The sequence below is a fragment of the Nicotiana tomentosiformis genome, chromosome 6 (genome assembly GCF_000390325.3).
Source record: "Nicotiana tomentosiformis chromosome 6, ASM39032v3, whole genome shotgun sequence".
In the NCBI taxonomy this organism is placed as follows: domain Eukaryota; kingdom Viridiplantae; phylum Streptophyta; class Magnoliopsida; order Solanales; family Solanaceae; genus Nicotiana; species Nicotiana tomentosiformis.
Genome location: NC_090817.1, coordinates 133057747 through 133076227, shown reverse-complemented (window position 1 = coordinate 133076227; position 18481 = coordinate 133057747). Strand labels below are relative to the sequence as shown.

The 18481-nt window shown below is 38.6% G+C and overlaps 1 protein-coding gene across 1 annotated transcript; it reads right to left on the bottom strand.

The window, feature by feature from the left end:
• Positions 1–16016: 16016 nt before the first annotated feature.
• On the bottom strand, positions 16017–17669 carry LOC104088745 (putative UPF0481 protein At3g02645). Its single transcript, XM_018768316.3, has one exon. The coding sequence runs from the start codon at positions 17667–17669 to the stop codon at positions 16017–16019; it is 1653 nt and encodes a 550-aa protein (XP_018623832.1).
• Positions 17670–18481: the final 812 nt, after the last annotated feature.

The following is an 18481-nucleotide window of genomic DNA, read 5'->3' as shown; positions in this document are numbered from 1 at the left end:
GGCATCAAGAGCGATGCGCACCAAAGCCGCGCGATACAGCTTCGAGAAAGGCCAATTATACAAAAAAGCATTCCAAGGCCCGCTGTCCCGATGCTTAGAAGCGTCTGAAGCCAGCTACATCATGAGAGAAATCCATGAAGGAATATGTGGCAACCACTTGGATGCAGATTTTTTGGTGCTGAAATTAGTCCGAGCAGGGTATTATTGGCCCCGTATAGGTCTAGATGCCAAGGACTTTGTACGAAAATGTGATAAGTGCCAACGCCACGCACCACTTGTACATCAACCACCAGAACCACGACATTTAATTCTGTTCCCGTGGCCATTCATGAAATGGAGAATGGACATCGTCGGACCGCTACCATCGCCTACGGGGAAAAGTAAGATTTCTTTTAATTTTGACTGACTATTTTTTCAAATGGTGGAAGCAGGTCCTTACCAAAAGATTGAAGAACGCGAAGTGGTCGACTTCTTATGGGAGAATATAATATGCAGGTTCGGAATACCTAAGGAGATTGCATGCGACAACGGGCCACAATTTATCGGCGCAAAAGTCACAAAATTCCTTGAAGATTTGAAGGTAAAAAGGATTACCTCGTCACTGTACCATCCGAGCGCAAACGGACAAGCAGAGTCAAAAAACAAAACAATTGTGCAAAATTTGAAGAAAAGGCTAGAAGCAGGAAAAGGCCGCTGGCCCGAGGAATTGCCTGGGCTACTCTGGGACTACCGAACAGCTATCAAATCAAGCATATGAGAAACTCCTTTTTCCCTTGTGTACATCGTAGAAGCTTTGATACTAGTGGAAGTGGAAGAGCCCACTTTAAGGTATTCCCAGATAAATGAAGAATCAAATAACGAGGCAATGCTAATCAACCTAGAACCGCTTGAGGGATGTAGGGACCTTGCACATGTCAGAATGTCAGCTCAAAATAAGAGGATAAAGCGGTATTACAATCAAAGAACCGACATTCGTTACTTTAAAGTAGGGGACTTGGTCTTGAGTAAGGTGACTCAAAACACCCGAGAACTCTACACCGACAAGTTAGACTCTACATGGGAAGGCCATTATCGGGTTTCAGCTATCACCGATAAAAGGTCATACGAGTTGGAAAAACACAACGGAGACAAGTTTCCCAGTAACTGGAACGTGGCTCATCTGAAAAAATATTACTGCTGACAAACAACAGTCAGACGGAAAGTATGTGCTGCACTCTTTTATCCTCCGTTCTGCTTTTTATCCCAATTGGGTTATTTTCAGGCAAGGTTTCTTAACGAGGCAATGACCACAAGCATACTACAAAAACAACAGTAATAAGACCTTTTGATAACAAGTTTTTATTCGGGGGGTGATAAGATAATCTTTGCTTCGTTAGCAAATTCCCACCAGGAAGTTAAGAGTGCTACCGAACAAAGGTTACACGATCGTTCACGAGCACAAACCACTAGAGGATTTTCAGGTATTCCTTTGCTCGACAGCATGAATTCCTAAGGGGAAAGCAAAATATGTTACCGAGCGAAGGGTTACATAGCAATTCATCGATGGAACCTTCGAAGATACAAGACATCCAGTGTTCCAACATGCATTCTTCGCATTAGAACACTGGGGGGGGGGGGGGTAATGATATGATTACAAGACAACACTAAATGCCACGTCAACCGGGAATGAAAATCCGGTAAGACAACATTGAATACCACATCATCGGGGAACGAAAATCCGGCAAGGCAACACTAAATATCACGCATCATCGGGACCGAGGACTGCACAGCCAGCCCTGAAGAAATAAGTTATACAAGATAGCCACAAGTCATGGAAACTTCTTTTCTACATCGCAAAATGCATATGTAAACTATGAAAATAGAAGGAATGAAATGAAATCCTTTTGCTTTTATCTTGTTTCTTGCCTACACGATGAGCTAATTTTGTCATTTGAAAGTTAAACAAGTACTTCAAATGTTAGTGCTGTAATGAACATGAGATGTCCTCTTCAAGAGCACCGTAAATATAAGAGGGCCCTCTCTTATAAAAACCCTCATGTTAAAGGGTTAGTTCCGGAAGAATATATCCCCTGAACCAAAAATGCTATCGGGGAGAAATACACCTAAAGCCACATATAAAAAATATACAGAAACCAAACTTGCGCAAATACTTATAAAAACTCTCTTGTTAAAGGGTTAGTTCCGGAATAATATATCCCCGGAACAAAAAATGCTATCGGTAAAAAATACACCCGAAGCCACATACGAAAAAGATGCAGAAACCAAACCTACGCAAATACTTATTGAAACCCTCATGTAAAAGGAATAATTCCCGTAGACAGAAGTGCATCGAAGAAAATGCATCCGAGACCATATGCAAAAAAGCAGGAAGACATGTACAAGGGTTAAAAAACTTGAACATATATCCAAGCAAAGTAAGACTCAGCCAAATAGTTGAGAAATAATACGTCTTTATTTACAAAGGTTTACCAAAAGGAAATACAAGACATGGAAAGAAAAGGCTAAACTACAGCGTCGCCAGAATCAGAAGGAAGAGAAGTATTTGCATCCTCGGGAGCAGTAGCTGGTTCAACCGATGGCTCAACATCTTCGTCAGCTTGATCTTTGGCATCATCGCCTTCCGATTCCTCTTCAGTGTCCAAAATCTCGGAACCAGAATCAGAAGGACCTGGAACATCAGACCGCGCTATGAGTCCATTTTTTGCAACCAACTCAAGTTCGCATGCCTTAGCGATTTCGGCATCAATATCAATAATGCCAGCTTTGGCTGCTTCCAAGATTTTTCTCATCATGATGTACATGGCATAAGTTTTTTCAACAATAAGGGAAGCCTCTCGGTGCCTGAGTTCTTCTTTGAGTTGAGCGGTCTCGGCAGAAAGATTATCCCGGGTAGAGCTAATAGACTGGAGGCTAACATCGAGATCACGGACAGTTGAACTATAGAGCCTATTGTGCTCGATAGTTTTCTTATACTTCTCCTCCAACCGAACATATCTTGCCTCCGCAGCAGTAAGATCTTCGACCTTATAATTCAAGGCTGCTTCTAAATTAGTTACCCTTTCGACAATAGCAGCCTCACGGTCATTGGCAACAAGAATGGCATCCTAGACCTCAGCCCTTTTAGCTTTGACTTCATCAAAACTAGTCCTCAGCGGCCTAATTTCGTGGCTAAGGATCTCTACTTCCTGCTCACTTTGTTGTAAGCGGGCTTCCAAAGCAACGACTTTAGTAGGCCTGGTTTCCACTTCCGAGAGGCGAAGAACGATCTAGTCCTGTTCAGCCAAAAGTCGATCCCGCTCCGAAGAAAGTTCCTTATTATCACGAATTAACTGTTGTAGGCCCTCGGAAGCAAGAAAATTGGCCTACAAGATTAGAAGAGGTAAAATTTAAAATGTATTCATTCAAAAGCTGAGAAATAGCAGAGAAAGACAGAAATATACCACTACGGCATTCTGCATGGCCTTGTTCAACAAACACTCTCCCGAGAGTGTTTAAATCTTTTCCCAATCCTTCTCTGAAGCCAAGGGCTTCAGATAATTTGCAAGATCCACCGGCCGGGAAAGAAGGTTGCACCCGGTAGAGACCGAAAGGGTAACACTCCTCCTACTCTGAGGATCTTCAGAAGGGGCAACATAATTTTCCCCCAAATTCCCATGAACAGGGGACCGAGGAAGAGGAACGCCTTCAGCACGGTCAGGTGCGGCCGTTGGAGATGATGTTGTCGGTAGAAGCGTGGATGAAGATGGAAATGATGTAGCAGCTGGTGGTGGCGAAAAAGGTGATGATAAAGCCGGTGAAGAAGAAGAAAGGGAAACAGCTACACCAAAGGCAACACTGATAGTTGGGTGTTCACCGACCGAGGACGGCAAGGACCCGATACTCTGCCTCGCAGTACCAGATACATCATCCTGGGTGAGTGTGACTGCATCAACAGGTTGAGCATCCTGTTGAGAGGATAAGGATCGTTGTCTTCTATGAATAGAAGCTCCCTCATTGCTAGCTTCTTCATCATCAATCAGTACGGTGTCTATGACCGGCCCGGAGGGAGGACCGGCCAACGTCACCACCTGGGATGATTCGGGGCCATAAACCTTTGCCCTCTTATTCTTCTCCCTGGATGTAGAAGAACACCTTCTTCTTGGTTGCTTGTTCTCTATCCGGGGACTCTGCGAAGAAATATTTGCGCCCGGAGTAGACCAGAGGCACCCGTTCGAGCAAGCGCCTCCTGGAGAAGCCTCGCCGCATTAGCAGAGTCGACCAAAACATCCTCTTCGGGGATCTCAACTGAGCCCGGGGGTAGACCTAATTTGACAAACAAGTTAGGATATTTCGGGTTACCATGATTTTTGGCCTTCCACCCTTATTTAATGGACAGTTCTTTCCACAAGCGAATTTCGGGCGTGGTGATGTCCAAGATCTTTTGAACCCACCGGTCCAAGCCTTCTACCACCGATGGGGCCCATCGGGTCACTATAACATACATAAGCTTAAAGATCAATACAGGCGTAAAAAACATTTAGAAGGGGATAACGTATTGAAAGAAACTCACGGGAATGGCTCCAAGCAACCGGAAAGGATGAGGCCGTTGTTGGAATAATTTCACTAGAGGCAACTGCAACAAACCGTTCCATCCACCCTCGGTCATTGTCATCATCCATGCTGGAAATGAAAGCATGGTGACCATTCTTGCAAAAATTTATCACCCCCCCTCCGTGGAAGATCTTGGGGGAGTACAGATTCATCATATGAGCCAGGGTCAGCTCTTCAATGGTTTCAAAGCACAGGCGCCAAAGGCAGGCAATCGTCCTCCACACGGAGGGGCTTACCTGTGCCAAACATACCTGGCAGCAAAGGTAAAATTCCGCAATCACGGAATCAAGCTCCCCACTCAAAGAGAACGTACCCAAGGTAAAAGGGTACGTGTAAAAATATGTGAAACCCTCTCTGGGAAGGGTCACTCGGTCAGATAGGTCGGGAGCGATGATATCCAAATTCGGGCAGCAGCAGCTTTCCTTCACAGTAGGGATACTGGAAGGACGAATGAAATATAGATACCTACTAACCGCCCATGTACGGGGCTTATCAGTGAGAAATTTCTCCTCCAAATCCTTCAAAGTACTAAGCCTTTTGGGGATTATGAAAGTTACTGTTGGGGGAGTAAAATCTTTATTTTTGTTCTTATTTTTTGAAGAACTAGAACGTTTAGATGAAGAAGCCATTAGAAGAGGGGAAGAAGAAATTTTGTGTTTGGAAAATATTAGAGAAGAGATGAAGAGCAAGAATGCAGGTTGGAAGTTCAAGCAACTGGTAAGACCCAAAGGAAAAGGGAGTTGATACGTATAGGTAAATTTTTGGACGGCTAAAATACTTGGCTCTAATTACCTCGATAACAGGCAGAAGGCATTCTAAATCATAGGAGGACACGTGTTCTAGGCATTAAATGCGGGGAAACAGACATCTAATCAACCGTTAGTAACCTATAAAAGAGATTATAGTAATTCCCGCCAAAAGGGGATTCTCACCAACTTTCCGGTAACACAAAGTTATGTTACCGAAAAGCAGGGGGACTATCTGTATCTAGTAAAATACGTTATGCTACGTGGCCACCTAAGAAGGGAACACGTGGAATCAAAACTGTAAGGATAGAAAATCGGGCACAACTACCTCGTGTATCACCGAGAAAGGCAAGTTCGTAAGGGCATTAAGCATGCTGCGCCCAATGGCATTTAATGAAGAATATTCTACGACATTAGAGAGTAACGACTCATTAAAGAAATCTGAGCATTTATGTTTACCGTTAGGTTTCCATTATCACACTCCAATAATTGTAATTAGTGGTGGGCCCGACCATTACGCTCATTGAGCTATAAATAATAGGCTCAACTATCATTGTAAGGAATGATTTTTCTGGAATACATTGACTAAATTCTATACAACAATCTGATACCTTTTTTTTTTCTCTTTCTCGCTTGTTAATCTTATCATCATTGTGTCCGAAAACCTTGTTCCCGGGCTCTTCGAATCCATCATTTCGTTTACATTTTGAGCTAAGTATCTTAAATCTAATAGATTAATTCATTATCTTTGGGATTAAATTGATTCGTCTCTCTAGAAACCACGAACAAATTCAAGTGTACCGTTTTACGGGCAAACAATTATATTATCCAAAATTATTTTTGATAAATTTTAATGAAGTTATATAATTAATTTGGATAGATTTGAGTTGTCCAGAGGTCAATTCAAGCAAGAAGGCTATTTTGAAATATTGGCCTAACTTCAAAAAGGTAAGTATCTTGCCTAACCTTGAGTGGAAGAATTACCCCTTAGGTATTGAGTCTTATATAAAAATTGTGTGATTGAAAGCAATGTACGCAGGGTGACGAGTATGTACTTAATTTATATGTGCAAATTATACCGGTTAAAATTTATAGACACCCTTATGTATTAAATTGGAAAATTATTGGAACTTATTAAATTCTTTATGCCTCATTCCTTGCTTGTCGATATTGTTTTTATACGATAATTTGGTGTGAATGCCATTTTGATTTTTATGTGAAATGTCATGATTGGTTGGGTTGACATTTCTTGGAAATAATTTCATTATAGATTCCTTATCTGCAAATAATTAATTAAATAAGTTTAAAATGAGGCATTAATATATATTTATCAAAACTTTAGATTAAAGAAGGCGTTGTCCTATACTGAGTTCCTTTTCCATCTCTGTTATTTTTGAGGTTTTATATACGTTGTGTGGAGCCTTAGGGTATTTGCTGTGAAATATATTGATTTTGTTGTATCTTTGAAATTGGTTGTGGCAATTGAATAATTTGTGATATGAATTGATTGTGTTGTGTTGTTGGAATAATATTCCATGTAAATTGTTGGGTGATTTGAGTTATTGTTATGAGGACATAAATGTGGCATTTCACTGTTGATAATATGTGGACATAAAGGTGGCATATCATTGTTGTTATGTGTGTTGGGGCATTGTTTGGGAGGAGAGATAAGGGAGGCTATTATAAGGAGAGATAAGGGTGGGTATATGAGAGATAAGGGTGGCTAGGAGCGATAAAGGTGGCTATTGATATTGTCAGGGTGGAGGGAGAAGAGTGGCTATTACTATGGAGTGATACGGGTGGCTATAGGAGAGATAATAATCTGATTCATGTTGAAAATGTGAGTCTGTGACTATTGTCGAGGGGTTTATATTATTGGCACGTGAACTGTCCTTGCAGATGTAGTATGAAATGTGGGGGGGTGCCGGAGAAATATGATAATTTTATTATTGGCACGTGAGTTGTCCGTGCGGTTATAAAAGAAATATGGGCACGAGGTGCCGAAAAAATATGATAATTTTATTATTGGTACGTGAGTTGTCCGTGCTGTTGTGATAGAAATATGGGCATGAGGTGCCGTGAAAATATGAAAGTAGGCTGAGACCCGTAATTTTTATGATTATGAAATGAGGTGTCACATGGTGACTTTTACTTGAAAGGAATTGTATTCGAAAGATTTTACTTGAAAGGAATTATATTCGAAAGATATTTATTTGAAAGAATTATATTCGTAAGATATTTATTTGAAGGAAGTATATTTGAGATATATTTAATTGAAAGGATTACATTCTAAAGATTTTTATTTGAAAAACTTATAGATAAAAGATGTATATTTTGAAGGACTTGATTAATTGGTTGTACTTGTGTTCATTATTCGTTTGAGCAATATTTATGGTGTTCTTGCTGCCTTGCTATTTATATCACTACTGCTATTTATTTTTTTATTATTTTTGTATGCTATATTGCACAGATTATTAGACTAGTGAGTGTCTTGATTTTACATCGTCACTAGTCCATCGAGGTTAGTCTTAATACTTATAGGGCACCAACTGTGGTGTACTCATACTATACTTCTGCACATTTTGTGCAGAGCCAGGTACTGGTGATATTGGACCTGAGCAGAGTTAGTGTGTTGATCCCAAGGATTCAAGGTAGAGCTTCTTGGTCGTCGCAGTCCCTTGGTGGCTTCTCATTTTATTGTACTGTTAATTATTATTCGAACAATATTATATATTCGATCCTTGAGATCATTTCATGTATTTAGTTAGAGTTCGTGACTGAGTATTACCAGTCTTGGGAGATTGTTATAATTATTTTCGTTATTGGTTTCGATTATCTATATAAAAAAAATGGCTTGAATTGTTATTAAAATCGACTTACGTAGTCTTAGAGACTAAGTGTCATCACGATGCGTGTGGTGAGATTTTGGGTCGTGACTTCAAACAAGTTACGCATTTGATCGCGTAATTATATATTAATATACAAACATATATAAAATTAATTATATACATTAGTCATATATATATATATATATATATATATATATATATATATATATATATATATAATAGGTATAAAATATGTAAATTATTTATTAATATACAAACATATATATTTTATCGGCTATTGTTTTTGAAAGCGACTATACTATGTAGTTTTTTCATAATTTAAGTGGGCGTGAAATACTTGATACTTGAATGTTGCCTAAGGTTGGGTTGATTTCTAGACGGGAGCTTTACCGTAATATACACTATTTAAAACCTTATTACCCTCCCTACTCAATTTCAATTTAATTGCATTGTCATATACAATTTATCAATTATATACAAATAAGTTTTAAATGAGTATCCCGTTATATTAGGAATTGAATAAGGAATATTAGTTATTTCCTTATCCCTTTATACTTGACCACTCTCTCTCTCCATCTCTCTCTCTCTCTCTCTCTCTCTCTCTCTCTCTCTCTCTCTCTCTCTCTCTCTTCGTTTCTTTACTCTCCTTCTCTGTTTTTTTCTCCAATTTTTCTTCCTTTGATGTTCTCTATTTTTTTTATGCTTTCTTGTTATATAGAGTTCTAATGGAATTCATCAATGGATTTCAATCGTTTTAATAGGTGCAGGGACAAACTTCACAACATGAGTATATTAGAGTCCCATGGGGTGGATTTTACTACTTTCCAGCTGGAGGGCAGGGCCCGTAGATGGTGCCAGTCTTATCTTCTTGGCAGACCACCAGGTTATCCTCCCTTGACTTTGGATCATTTCACACGTACCTTTCTGGATAGGTATATTCCGCCCTCTCAGAGGGAAGAGTTGAGATTTCAATTTGAGCAGCTCCAGCAGGGTCAGATGTCAGTGACCGATTATGAGGCATATTTCTCTGAGTTATCTCGCCATGCACTTAGGATACTACCTACGGATGCGGAGAGAGTGCAGAGGTTTGTTACGGGATTGCACTCGGTTATGCAGGCTACTATGGCCCGTGAGGTTGAGATGGGGACTTCTTACTAGCTAGTAGTGGAGATAGCTCAAAGGATTGAGGGTTATCGTCAGAGAGGTCGAGAGCAGATGTCGCGGGACAAGCAATTCTATTATCTTGGGAGTTTAGAGGTGCCCCGGCTGGGGGCAGAGGTCAGTTCATTAGGGGTCAGTCCAGCAGGCCCACATATCCAGCACCGCCACCTCCTCGTGGTGCTCTAGTGCGGTCTTATTTCAGTGCCATACCAGAGAGTTCATACCACCCACCAGCTATTCAGGGTTCTTCCAGTTACGAGTGCGAGGATCCGGGTCACATGAAGAGGTTTTGCTCCAGACTTCAGGGCAAGGCAGTACAGCAGGGTCATCAGCCCATGATTACAGCACCAGCCGTCCGACTGCCCAAAAGTGGAGGGCAGGCAGGTAAGGGCCATCATAAAGGTAGAGACCAGGCAGGTGGAGGTCAGCTAGCTACTGTTCAGTCAGGCGGAGGCCATCCAGTCGGTGCTCCAGTTAGGTTTTATGTTTTTCCGGCCAGACCAGATGTAGTGGGCTCCGATGCCATGATCACAGGTTTTATATATGTTTTTGGTAGAGATGCTTCAGTATTATTCGATCCAGGGTCTACCTATTCATATGTGTCATCTCTATTTTCTCATTTCTTAGATGTTTCTCGTGAGTCTTTGGGCACTCATGTTTTTGTGTCCACTCCTGTGGGCGATTTTGTTGTTGTGGATGTGATCTACCGATCCTGTGTGGTTACATTCTATTGTTGTGAAACTCGAGCGGATCTTCTGTTACTTGATATGACCGACTTTGAGGTCATCCTGGGCATGGACTGGTTATCTCCATATCACGCCATCATTGATTGTCATGCCATATTTATTCGCACCGCAAATGTTTCTGCGGGCGAGGTACATGTTCCACTATTCTCATGGGAGCGGGCCGTTCGCCTCGGCAGATTAATAGATGCATCTATAGTTTGTGACGTTCGACCCTCGACAGTGCACACAATTATGTATATGTATTATTGGATCAGACCGTATGTCCTCGGCAACTTTCGTGCGTAATAATACTTGGAACCCGATTATACTTGATGTTGTTTCATTGATTGAAGAGATTAAATGATTAAAGGATGGAAATGTTTATTTGGAATTCATTTTTAGTAAGGGGAATTGTTTATTTATTGATTATTATTGGATTTATTATCATTTACATAATTCCTGATTATTTAAAAATCTATTCTTATTATTGTTAGACCATAGTAAGTGTCGAAGTCCACCCCTCGTCACTACTTCTTCGAGGTTAGACTAGATACTTACTGGGTACACGTTATTATTGTACTCATACTATACTCTACACTACCCGTACAAGATCTAAGGTAGGAGCATCCAGTTATCACCCCGGCGCGCACACCTGATACTTTGAGATTTTGCGGTGAGCTGCCCTTCCGAGTCCGTTTCCACAGCACCCAGAGTCTCTCTTCGTTATTTATTTCATCTCTATTTCATTTCAGACAGTATTGTAGTATATTTTATATATTCTACTAGTAGCTCGTACACTTGTGACACCAGGTGTTGGGAATCAGGCTAGTAGAACATTTTGTCGGTTTTAAATTATTATTTTGCCTTACTTACTCTTAATTTGCTTATTACTCATTTTCATGGAAATTGTATTCTTTAAATATTAAATAAATTAAAAATCAACTATTTCTAAATTTCTAAAAGAAGAAATCACACGGCTTGTTTACTGTTGGCTTGCCCGGCAATAGTGTTGGGCGCCATCACAATCTATGGGTGAAATTGGGTCGTGACAACATGATATTAGAGCACTAGGTTCACGTAGGTCTCACAAGTTATGAGCGGGCCTAATAGAGTCTTACGGATCGGTGCAGAGATATTTGTACTTATGTTAGAGAGGCTATAGAGTGTTAGAAAACTATTCTTTCTTTCCCTCCTATCGTGCAGTCACTATTGTACTAAGTTAATTTCTCTTATTCTCTCACAGATGGTGAGAACGCGCCCGGCTGATACTCCCGGCCAGGGAGGAGCTACTCCCCATGTTGTTAGAGGCCGAGGCAGAGGCCAGGGGAGGGCTCCAGCCTGTGGTAGAGGGCGAGGACGAGGATGTCCCAGAGCTATTCCTGTAGCACCGCCAGTGGATCCAGTAAAGTATCTTATTGTTGAGGAGCAGGGTGAGGTGCTTGTAGCAGAGCCAACTCCGGTAGACTTCATGTCCATGCTAGGATTTCAGGAAGTCATGGACCGTATGCTGCGGTTCATGGATTCTATGACTCAGGCTGGTTTATTTCCAGCGGACCCATCCACATCCTAGGCGGGAGGGGTGCACAGAACCCCACAGTTCAGGCTCCAGGACATGAAACTGCCGTATATCAGACCCTGGGTGCACTACCCGTGGGAGGAGCCCAGCCAGTTGCAGCAGTTGTATCTGAGCTTAGACCAGTTGCGGCCGGCGAGCCGCAGAAGCTATTGGATAGATAGACCAGGCTTCACCCTCATGTCTTCGGAGCTGATCGACATGAGGATCCCCATAGGATTTTTAGATTTAAAGCTTTTAATTAGCCTCCTTATGTTATGGAAAGAATTGAGGAATTTCTAATAATTTGAGAAATTTAAATTGAAATTGTTAGTCAATAAATTTTAAAGGTCTTTGACTCTCCACCATTGACAGCCATTAAAAAGGTTTGAAGCTTTGAAATCGAATTTTTGTTTTCAAAAATTATTATTTGTTTGGATTGGGTATTGTTGCAAATAATTAGAAATATTGTTTGGAGTTTATATCTCAATTTTGAGGGTGTTTTGGTGAGTATTAGACTTGATTTTAGCTGAATTTCATATTGAAACTTGAAGAAGAAGAAGAAGAAGAAGAAAAATACATGATATACAATATACTTACGAAATTGTAGTAAAGTTGTATTATAATTGTATGTAAATTGTATTATGTTACGTTGTAGTTATATTTATAATTTTAATTTGAATGTTGTATGAAAGTTGAAAAATAGTTGTATAATGTATGAATCGTTGTATAAAATTTATATTTAACTTTTCAATACTATCTTTTTACATAAAGTTGATGATATATATCAAGATTGTATTAAAAGAATAAGTTTTGATTGAAATTTTAGAGAGGAAGAAGCACACACCACAGACAAAAAATATATAAATCAGATACAAAATATATACACAAGACATATTATATAAAATTTGTATAAAAATTCTATTTAAGTCGTATGATATTGTAGTTGTATTTAACTGGGTAAAACTAATGTATGAAAGTTGAAGATAAGTTGTAAATAAGTTGTATGAAATTTATTTTTACTATGTATGTTGTTGTAGATATTCAAATTTGCATTAAATTTGTACGAAATTTATTTTTAATTTATATGTTGATGTACCATATATTGTTCTTAGAGATAGAGATTTTATGTGTTTAGTTTGAATATAAATATGCAATGAAGTTTAGATTCGGTAGAAGTTCTCTTTTAGATCTTGCCACACAGGAATTTTTACACATATAGTCGGCCATATTAATTATTTACCTTTGCCATATATATAAATTATACATTAATTATACACAATTATACATATATAATATATAAATTATACATTCACCGGCTATTTTTAGTTTAAGTGGTAGGGTGAGCGGCTATTTGAGTTAATTCTTCAAACTAAAATGAAACTTTGCAAGCCCAGGTAAGTGCACAGATAGCCATTCTCTGGGATGCTATTTAGAGATTAGTCAATACTTATTTTGTTGTGAATTTTTAAACTAATAACTTAATTTCATGATAATTTAGAATATTTTTGTCAAAAAAATTTGAATCGAAAAACTGAAATTTCGGACGCAACGACTAATTTCTAAATAGTAGCCCTTTAGAGTGGCTATCTGGTATCATATATACCGAGTTGGGCATAATACAGGCTCTAGGCCGCTCAATGAAAACAGCAAGTCTCTAAAAGAAACAAGAAAACCGAATCAAAGAACAAAAAACTGAGACTAAGAAGAAACTAAATATTTTTAAAAAAGAAAATTGAGAGAGGGAGAGAAATCTGGAAGGATCCACCATTATCCTTCTCCCCTCTGATGGAAGATAAATGCATGCAGGAAAGTTGAGAGTGGTAGGCAAACTAATTCCAAAGAACTTCTTGCTCGTTCACACTTCAATGCTGGGTTAGTTTGCTGATTCTGATATTTTATTTTTAGTTTTTTATCTGGTGTTCTGTACGAACATTGGGGTTTAGACTAATCTGGATTTTGGTCGTGCAATGCCCATTAAAAGGAAAAGTATTCCTTATAAAAAAAATTATCTTGATGAAATAATCATTTCCATCAGCCAGAACTAATATTGATAACATTGGCACATAGAACAATGCATTTTTCACATTTAGTGTCGACCCATCCGCCTACTTGTTTACAGCAAATTGTCCCATGCATGCTCATTGATCCTTTCCCCCTCCTCCCACCAACACGTTTCAGATTTCCCACTTCAACAACGTAACAAACTGATTTTTTAGACAACTATTTCAAATATGAGTTAACGTTTCACTTATTTGAAAAAAAAAGAGTTAACCTTTCACTTGGGAGTCAAAATCAACCACGTATATGCACAAGAAATTCATTTACAGTATTTAAAAGTTAAAATATTTTAAATTTTTGAGACGACTTTAATGAGCAAACTCATAAAATACCATCATTAAGAAAATAATAGGACTACTGTATTTTAAATTAATGCTATCATTCCCATTAATGGTGGATTTATTAAACCGCGTTCAAAAGCAGAAAAAGAAAAAGAAAATAGACACTATCCTAATCCCCATTTATTGATATTTGTGATAGAGTTGCATGCATTGACTATTGCACCCTGATGCCTGATGGTTGTCTGGTGTTTACTTGTTACCTGCAACGCATTTAAGTAGCGTTTCTCATCTTATATGAGACTACCCTAATTCTCATTAATTACTGCACAAAGGTTACCAATAAGCATTTATATGATTCTATAAATTACTACTCCTATTGAATTCTTCATATAAAAAACGGAAGACTTTGGCAAATCCATATGAGAAGGACTTATTAGAAGGAAACCAAAAACAAGTAGATCAAAGATGAAAATCAACCTTGTTAGTCTGATTTTGCTAGTTCTACTCTTGATTATTAGTTCAAACGTACTGGTAGAAGCCAAAACTAAACCAAAAAGCAAACATGAAAAGGCAGGGGAAGATGAAGAAGAGAAGATCATAAACAGCCAAAGCAGAAGCAGCAACGTTGGCAGTAGGAGCAGAAGCAGAAGCAGTAGTGGAAGAAGATCAATGCCACGACGTCCTCCTTTAGTTCCTTCCCCACCTCCCCCTAGACGTCGTCCTTTAGTTCCGTCGCCACCTCCACCAAAACGCCCTCCAGTTATAATCCGCCCACCACCGCTAGTTCCGTCGCCACCTCCACCAAGACGACCGCCAGTTATAATCTGCCCACCACCACTAGTTCCGTCGCCACCTCCACCAAGACGGCCACCAATTATAATCCGCCCACCACCGCTAGTTGCTTCGCCACCTCCACCAAAACGACCGCCAGTTATAATATTCCCACCGCCGCTAGTTCCGTCGCCACCTCCATATAAGTTATTAACACCACCACCTCCTCTTGTCCCCATATTTGATACACCTCCATTCTATATATTTTCACCACCAGAACAAGATTTACCCCCTGGAACACCCCTTGTCCCAATCTTTTCACCACCATTAGTTCCTGATCAACTGCCACAAGATCCAACTTTAACATAAGCGTACGTATCGTCATTACCACAGCACTGGATTGAGCTTCCACCTCAGTCGGACTCTCGACCATCCGTGCTAATAGTTAACGCAAAATGTGTCGGCTGTTTTTCTTCTCATCTTGACTTATGCTTCGTTGATTTCTTTGCATTTTCCTGCTGGTAGGTAATTCCAGTGTATTGCAAAGTATTGCCGCTCTTAACGTATCTTGATTTAATTAATATTCCTACTATACTATTTGTTCTTACAGCATCACACATTTCTTTTTAAACTTTGGTTCTTTAGTCCGTCAAGAGTACTGCAAATTTTGTTACAGAAATACTGAGATTTATATTTGACTAACAGAAAAATAGGTCGCTATATAAAAGTATTCTTTACTCGCCATTTACACCATTCATTCATGTAACCATGTTTGTGCAAATCCAGTAATAAGATGTCCTGTTTTAGAAGTATCTTATCCATACCGAAACAAACATCTATATTGTATGACAGTACTACTTATTACGACTAGATAAATTTCAACATTGTTATTGAGGTGAGCAATAAAATGTATCGTATCCAATCTCAGAAAAAAACTTAAGTTGAGTTTCCTTTAGTTACTAGTACTAGGTAAGGTATCGTCTTTAATCTTATAATAGTAGGCAAAGAGAGGAGGAAAAAGGAAAAATAATAATTTTCCACAACATTGAAAAAACAAGCATTTTGAAAAAGATAAAGAGTCCATCGGCTGGGAAGAATCAAACTATCATCAAATCTGAAAACATGATTATAGCAACATGCATCTTTAATTTCGTCTAAACAAATCTCACAAACCAACCTTTCACTTTAGCATTTCTTCAACCAATAGTCATCCCATAGGAAGAACTTTTTACTTTATGTACAGACCAAAACAAAACAGAAAAAGAATCATTTATAAAAGATCAGTCATCAGAATTCTGAATATGAAATATACGAGCACATTTATAGACTGAACAAAATGCTTGTAAAGTCATCAACATTAAGAGCATAATACAAGCCAAGAATGTGAGAACTTGCCATGACCCAAAAACATAATGCTTCATCATTTTTCCAGTCTTAATATTCCATCTTGCATTGTAAAATCCATTCACATCTTCAATCACTTTATCCAAGAACTGCACTTTAGTTAATCTCAACGATCTACTCATCCCATTCCACAAGTTTGCAACCTCTTTATCACTCTTCAAACGGTTCAATATTATTCCTTTTTCCCTAAGTAACAAAGCATCCTCTTCTGTATCAATAATCCCGTTCATTAATTCAGTGTAACGTGTAAAAACTAAAGGCCCTGATGCATTACATGCTTCGTATGCAACTAAATTCCTCAAAATGACCTTTGTGTTTACGTCTAGACTGACTGTAGGCAAATAAAATTTCATCTTTTTATCGTCGAAATTTATGCTCATGATTCCAGCATTGGTTGCTACAAAACTGACTCCGGCTTTAGAAAGTTCAGTAACTGATGGGATGGCTATTTCTTCAAACAGAGGGGGTTTATTGATATTAGTTTCAGAATTTATTTCTGCTTTTTCTTGAGAAAAGAACATATATGTAATAGGTAGTATAAAAAGTTTTATTCCAGGAAGATTAGAAATGAATTTCCAAGGCAGCTTAAACATGAGTTTAACTGGTCTTGAAAATACTATTCTCTTAAGAAGACGTACCGGGCCTCTGTTTATTTTCACAAGGATTTTCCAGATTTCATTAATAAGTTGTCCGATATGACTTGATTTCCCAACGAAATTACTATTTTCGACTTGGTTGGCATCTGTTTGCTCGTGATCATCTTTTGTTATTTCAGAAGTTCCTTCTAATTTGGGCACGATAAATTGGTACAAAAAGTCCAGCAAATGAACACATTCTGTGATTTGAATTATTGGGAAATCATCTACCATTTGGAAAGGAGAAAGCTCTTTACAGAACCCCGTTAGAATACACACCAGCATGTTATCTGCCAACTCTAAAGATGAAAACTGGAATTCCAACATTTTCCTTAATATAAATAACGGGATTTGGTTTTCAAGCATAATTAAATCTCTAAGAATGGCATTATGCGCGGACTTTCTCCCTGCAATATCAACCAAATGTGACATTCTTGAGGAAACTCTAGTTAGAATTTTACCTTCTCTAATCGCGTAGATTTGAAGGAACTCGAGCAAGAAAGAGGCGTCTACAGCCATCATCCAGGCCAAAGTTTCCTCATTGAAATTCAAATACTTATGGTACGAACAACGAATTCTGTGCTCAAAATTTATCAGCTGTTCCACAAGATGCTGGAATTTGAGACTTTGGAGCTGTTTCTGAGTTATTTTTGCAGCAGCTAATTTGTACCTTTCCATATCATGCAGTTCTGTACGCCAATAATGGTATGGGCCTATTGCCACTACTTGTGGCACGTATGAATCTTGATCGCTCAACAGTAGAGCTTTTGGGACGTTGAAAATGCTAACTGGAATTTCAGTATCTTCTTCAAGTTCTTCGTCAAGTGTTCGACGGATTTGAATAACCCATCGACTCTCATCGAAGTTTGAATTAGTATTGCAGTTTGAGGCCATGTTAGCTGGAAAAGAAGACAGTTTCAGATCCTTAATTAGATTAAAAAAAAAATGTAATATAGCGGTTTCGGTTTATTGAATGGTGTAGTTAAGTGAAATGAAACTTCAAATTTATAGGTGTGAGAATGGACATAAATGCGATTAATATAGTTCGATTTCGCCTAACCGTAAAGGCGTACCATAGCTTGTATTATTATACTATATGGCTACTACGAGTACTTTCACAAGCAACTCTTTATAATACTAAGTAGGGTTCTAATATTATCCTTTTGTTTGCCAAAAAAAGATACGTAAGATCGAATAAAGGGGTTTTTGGCCTTAGCAAAACGAATAAACTTCTAATAATGTTTGGCATATAGAACCTTTGGTCCTTACATTTCTTTCTCCTTTTAGTCATGTTTTCCTCAATTTCCTTTAAGCCGCAACTAGTTCGAGGTTTAGATTATGGCTTTATACTAGCTAATCACATATAGGCCGCCCCAATGGGGCAACTGTAATTTTTAAATAGTTACGAATCTCGGAGATTATATTGCTTAGTATAGTAAATAAAGATATGAAAATCACGCTGTTTTTCTGATCTTTTGAGAGAGTTTACATGTCTAAATATTGATATTAGCGACCCAAAAATTGATCAATCACTCAAAATTTTGACATGTTACTTGAAGAATATAATTAAGAATCCGTTTAGATATTTCAGTTGCAAGTTCTTGCAACAAACAATCTTGGGTAACGATTTGGACGTATAGATATATATTTGAAAGGTATACAGTATCTCTGTCGGGCAGCCATTAATTAGTTATTGCCCTTAAAAG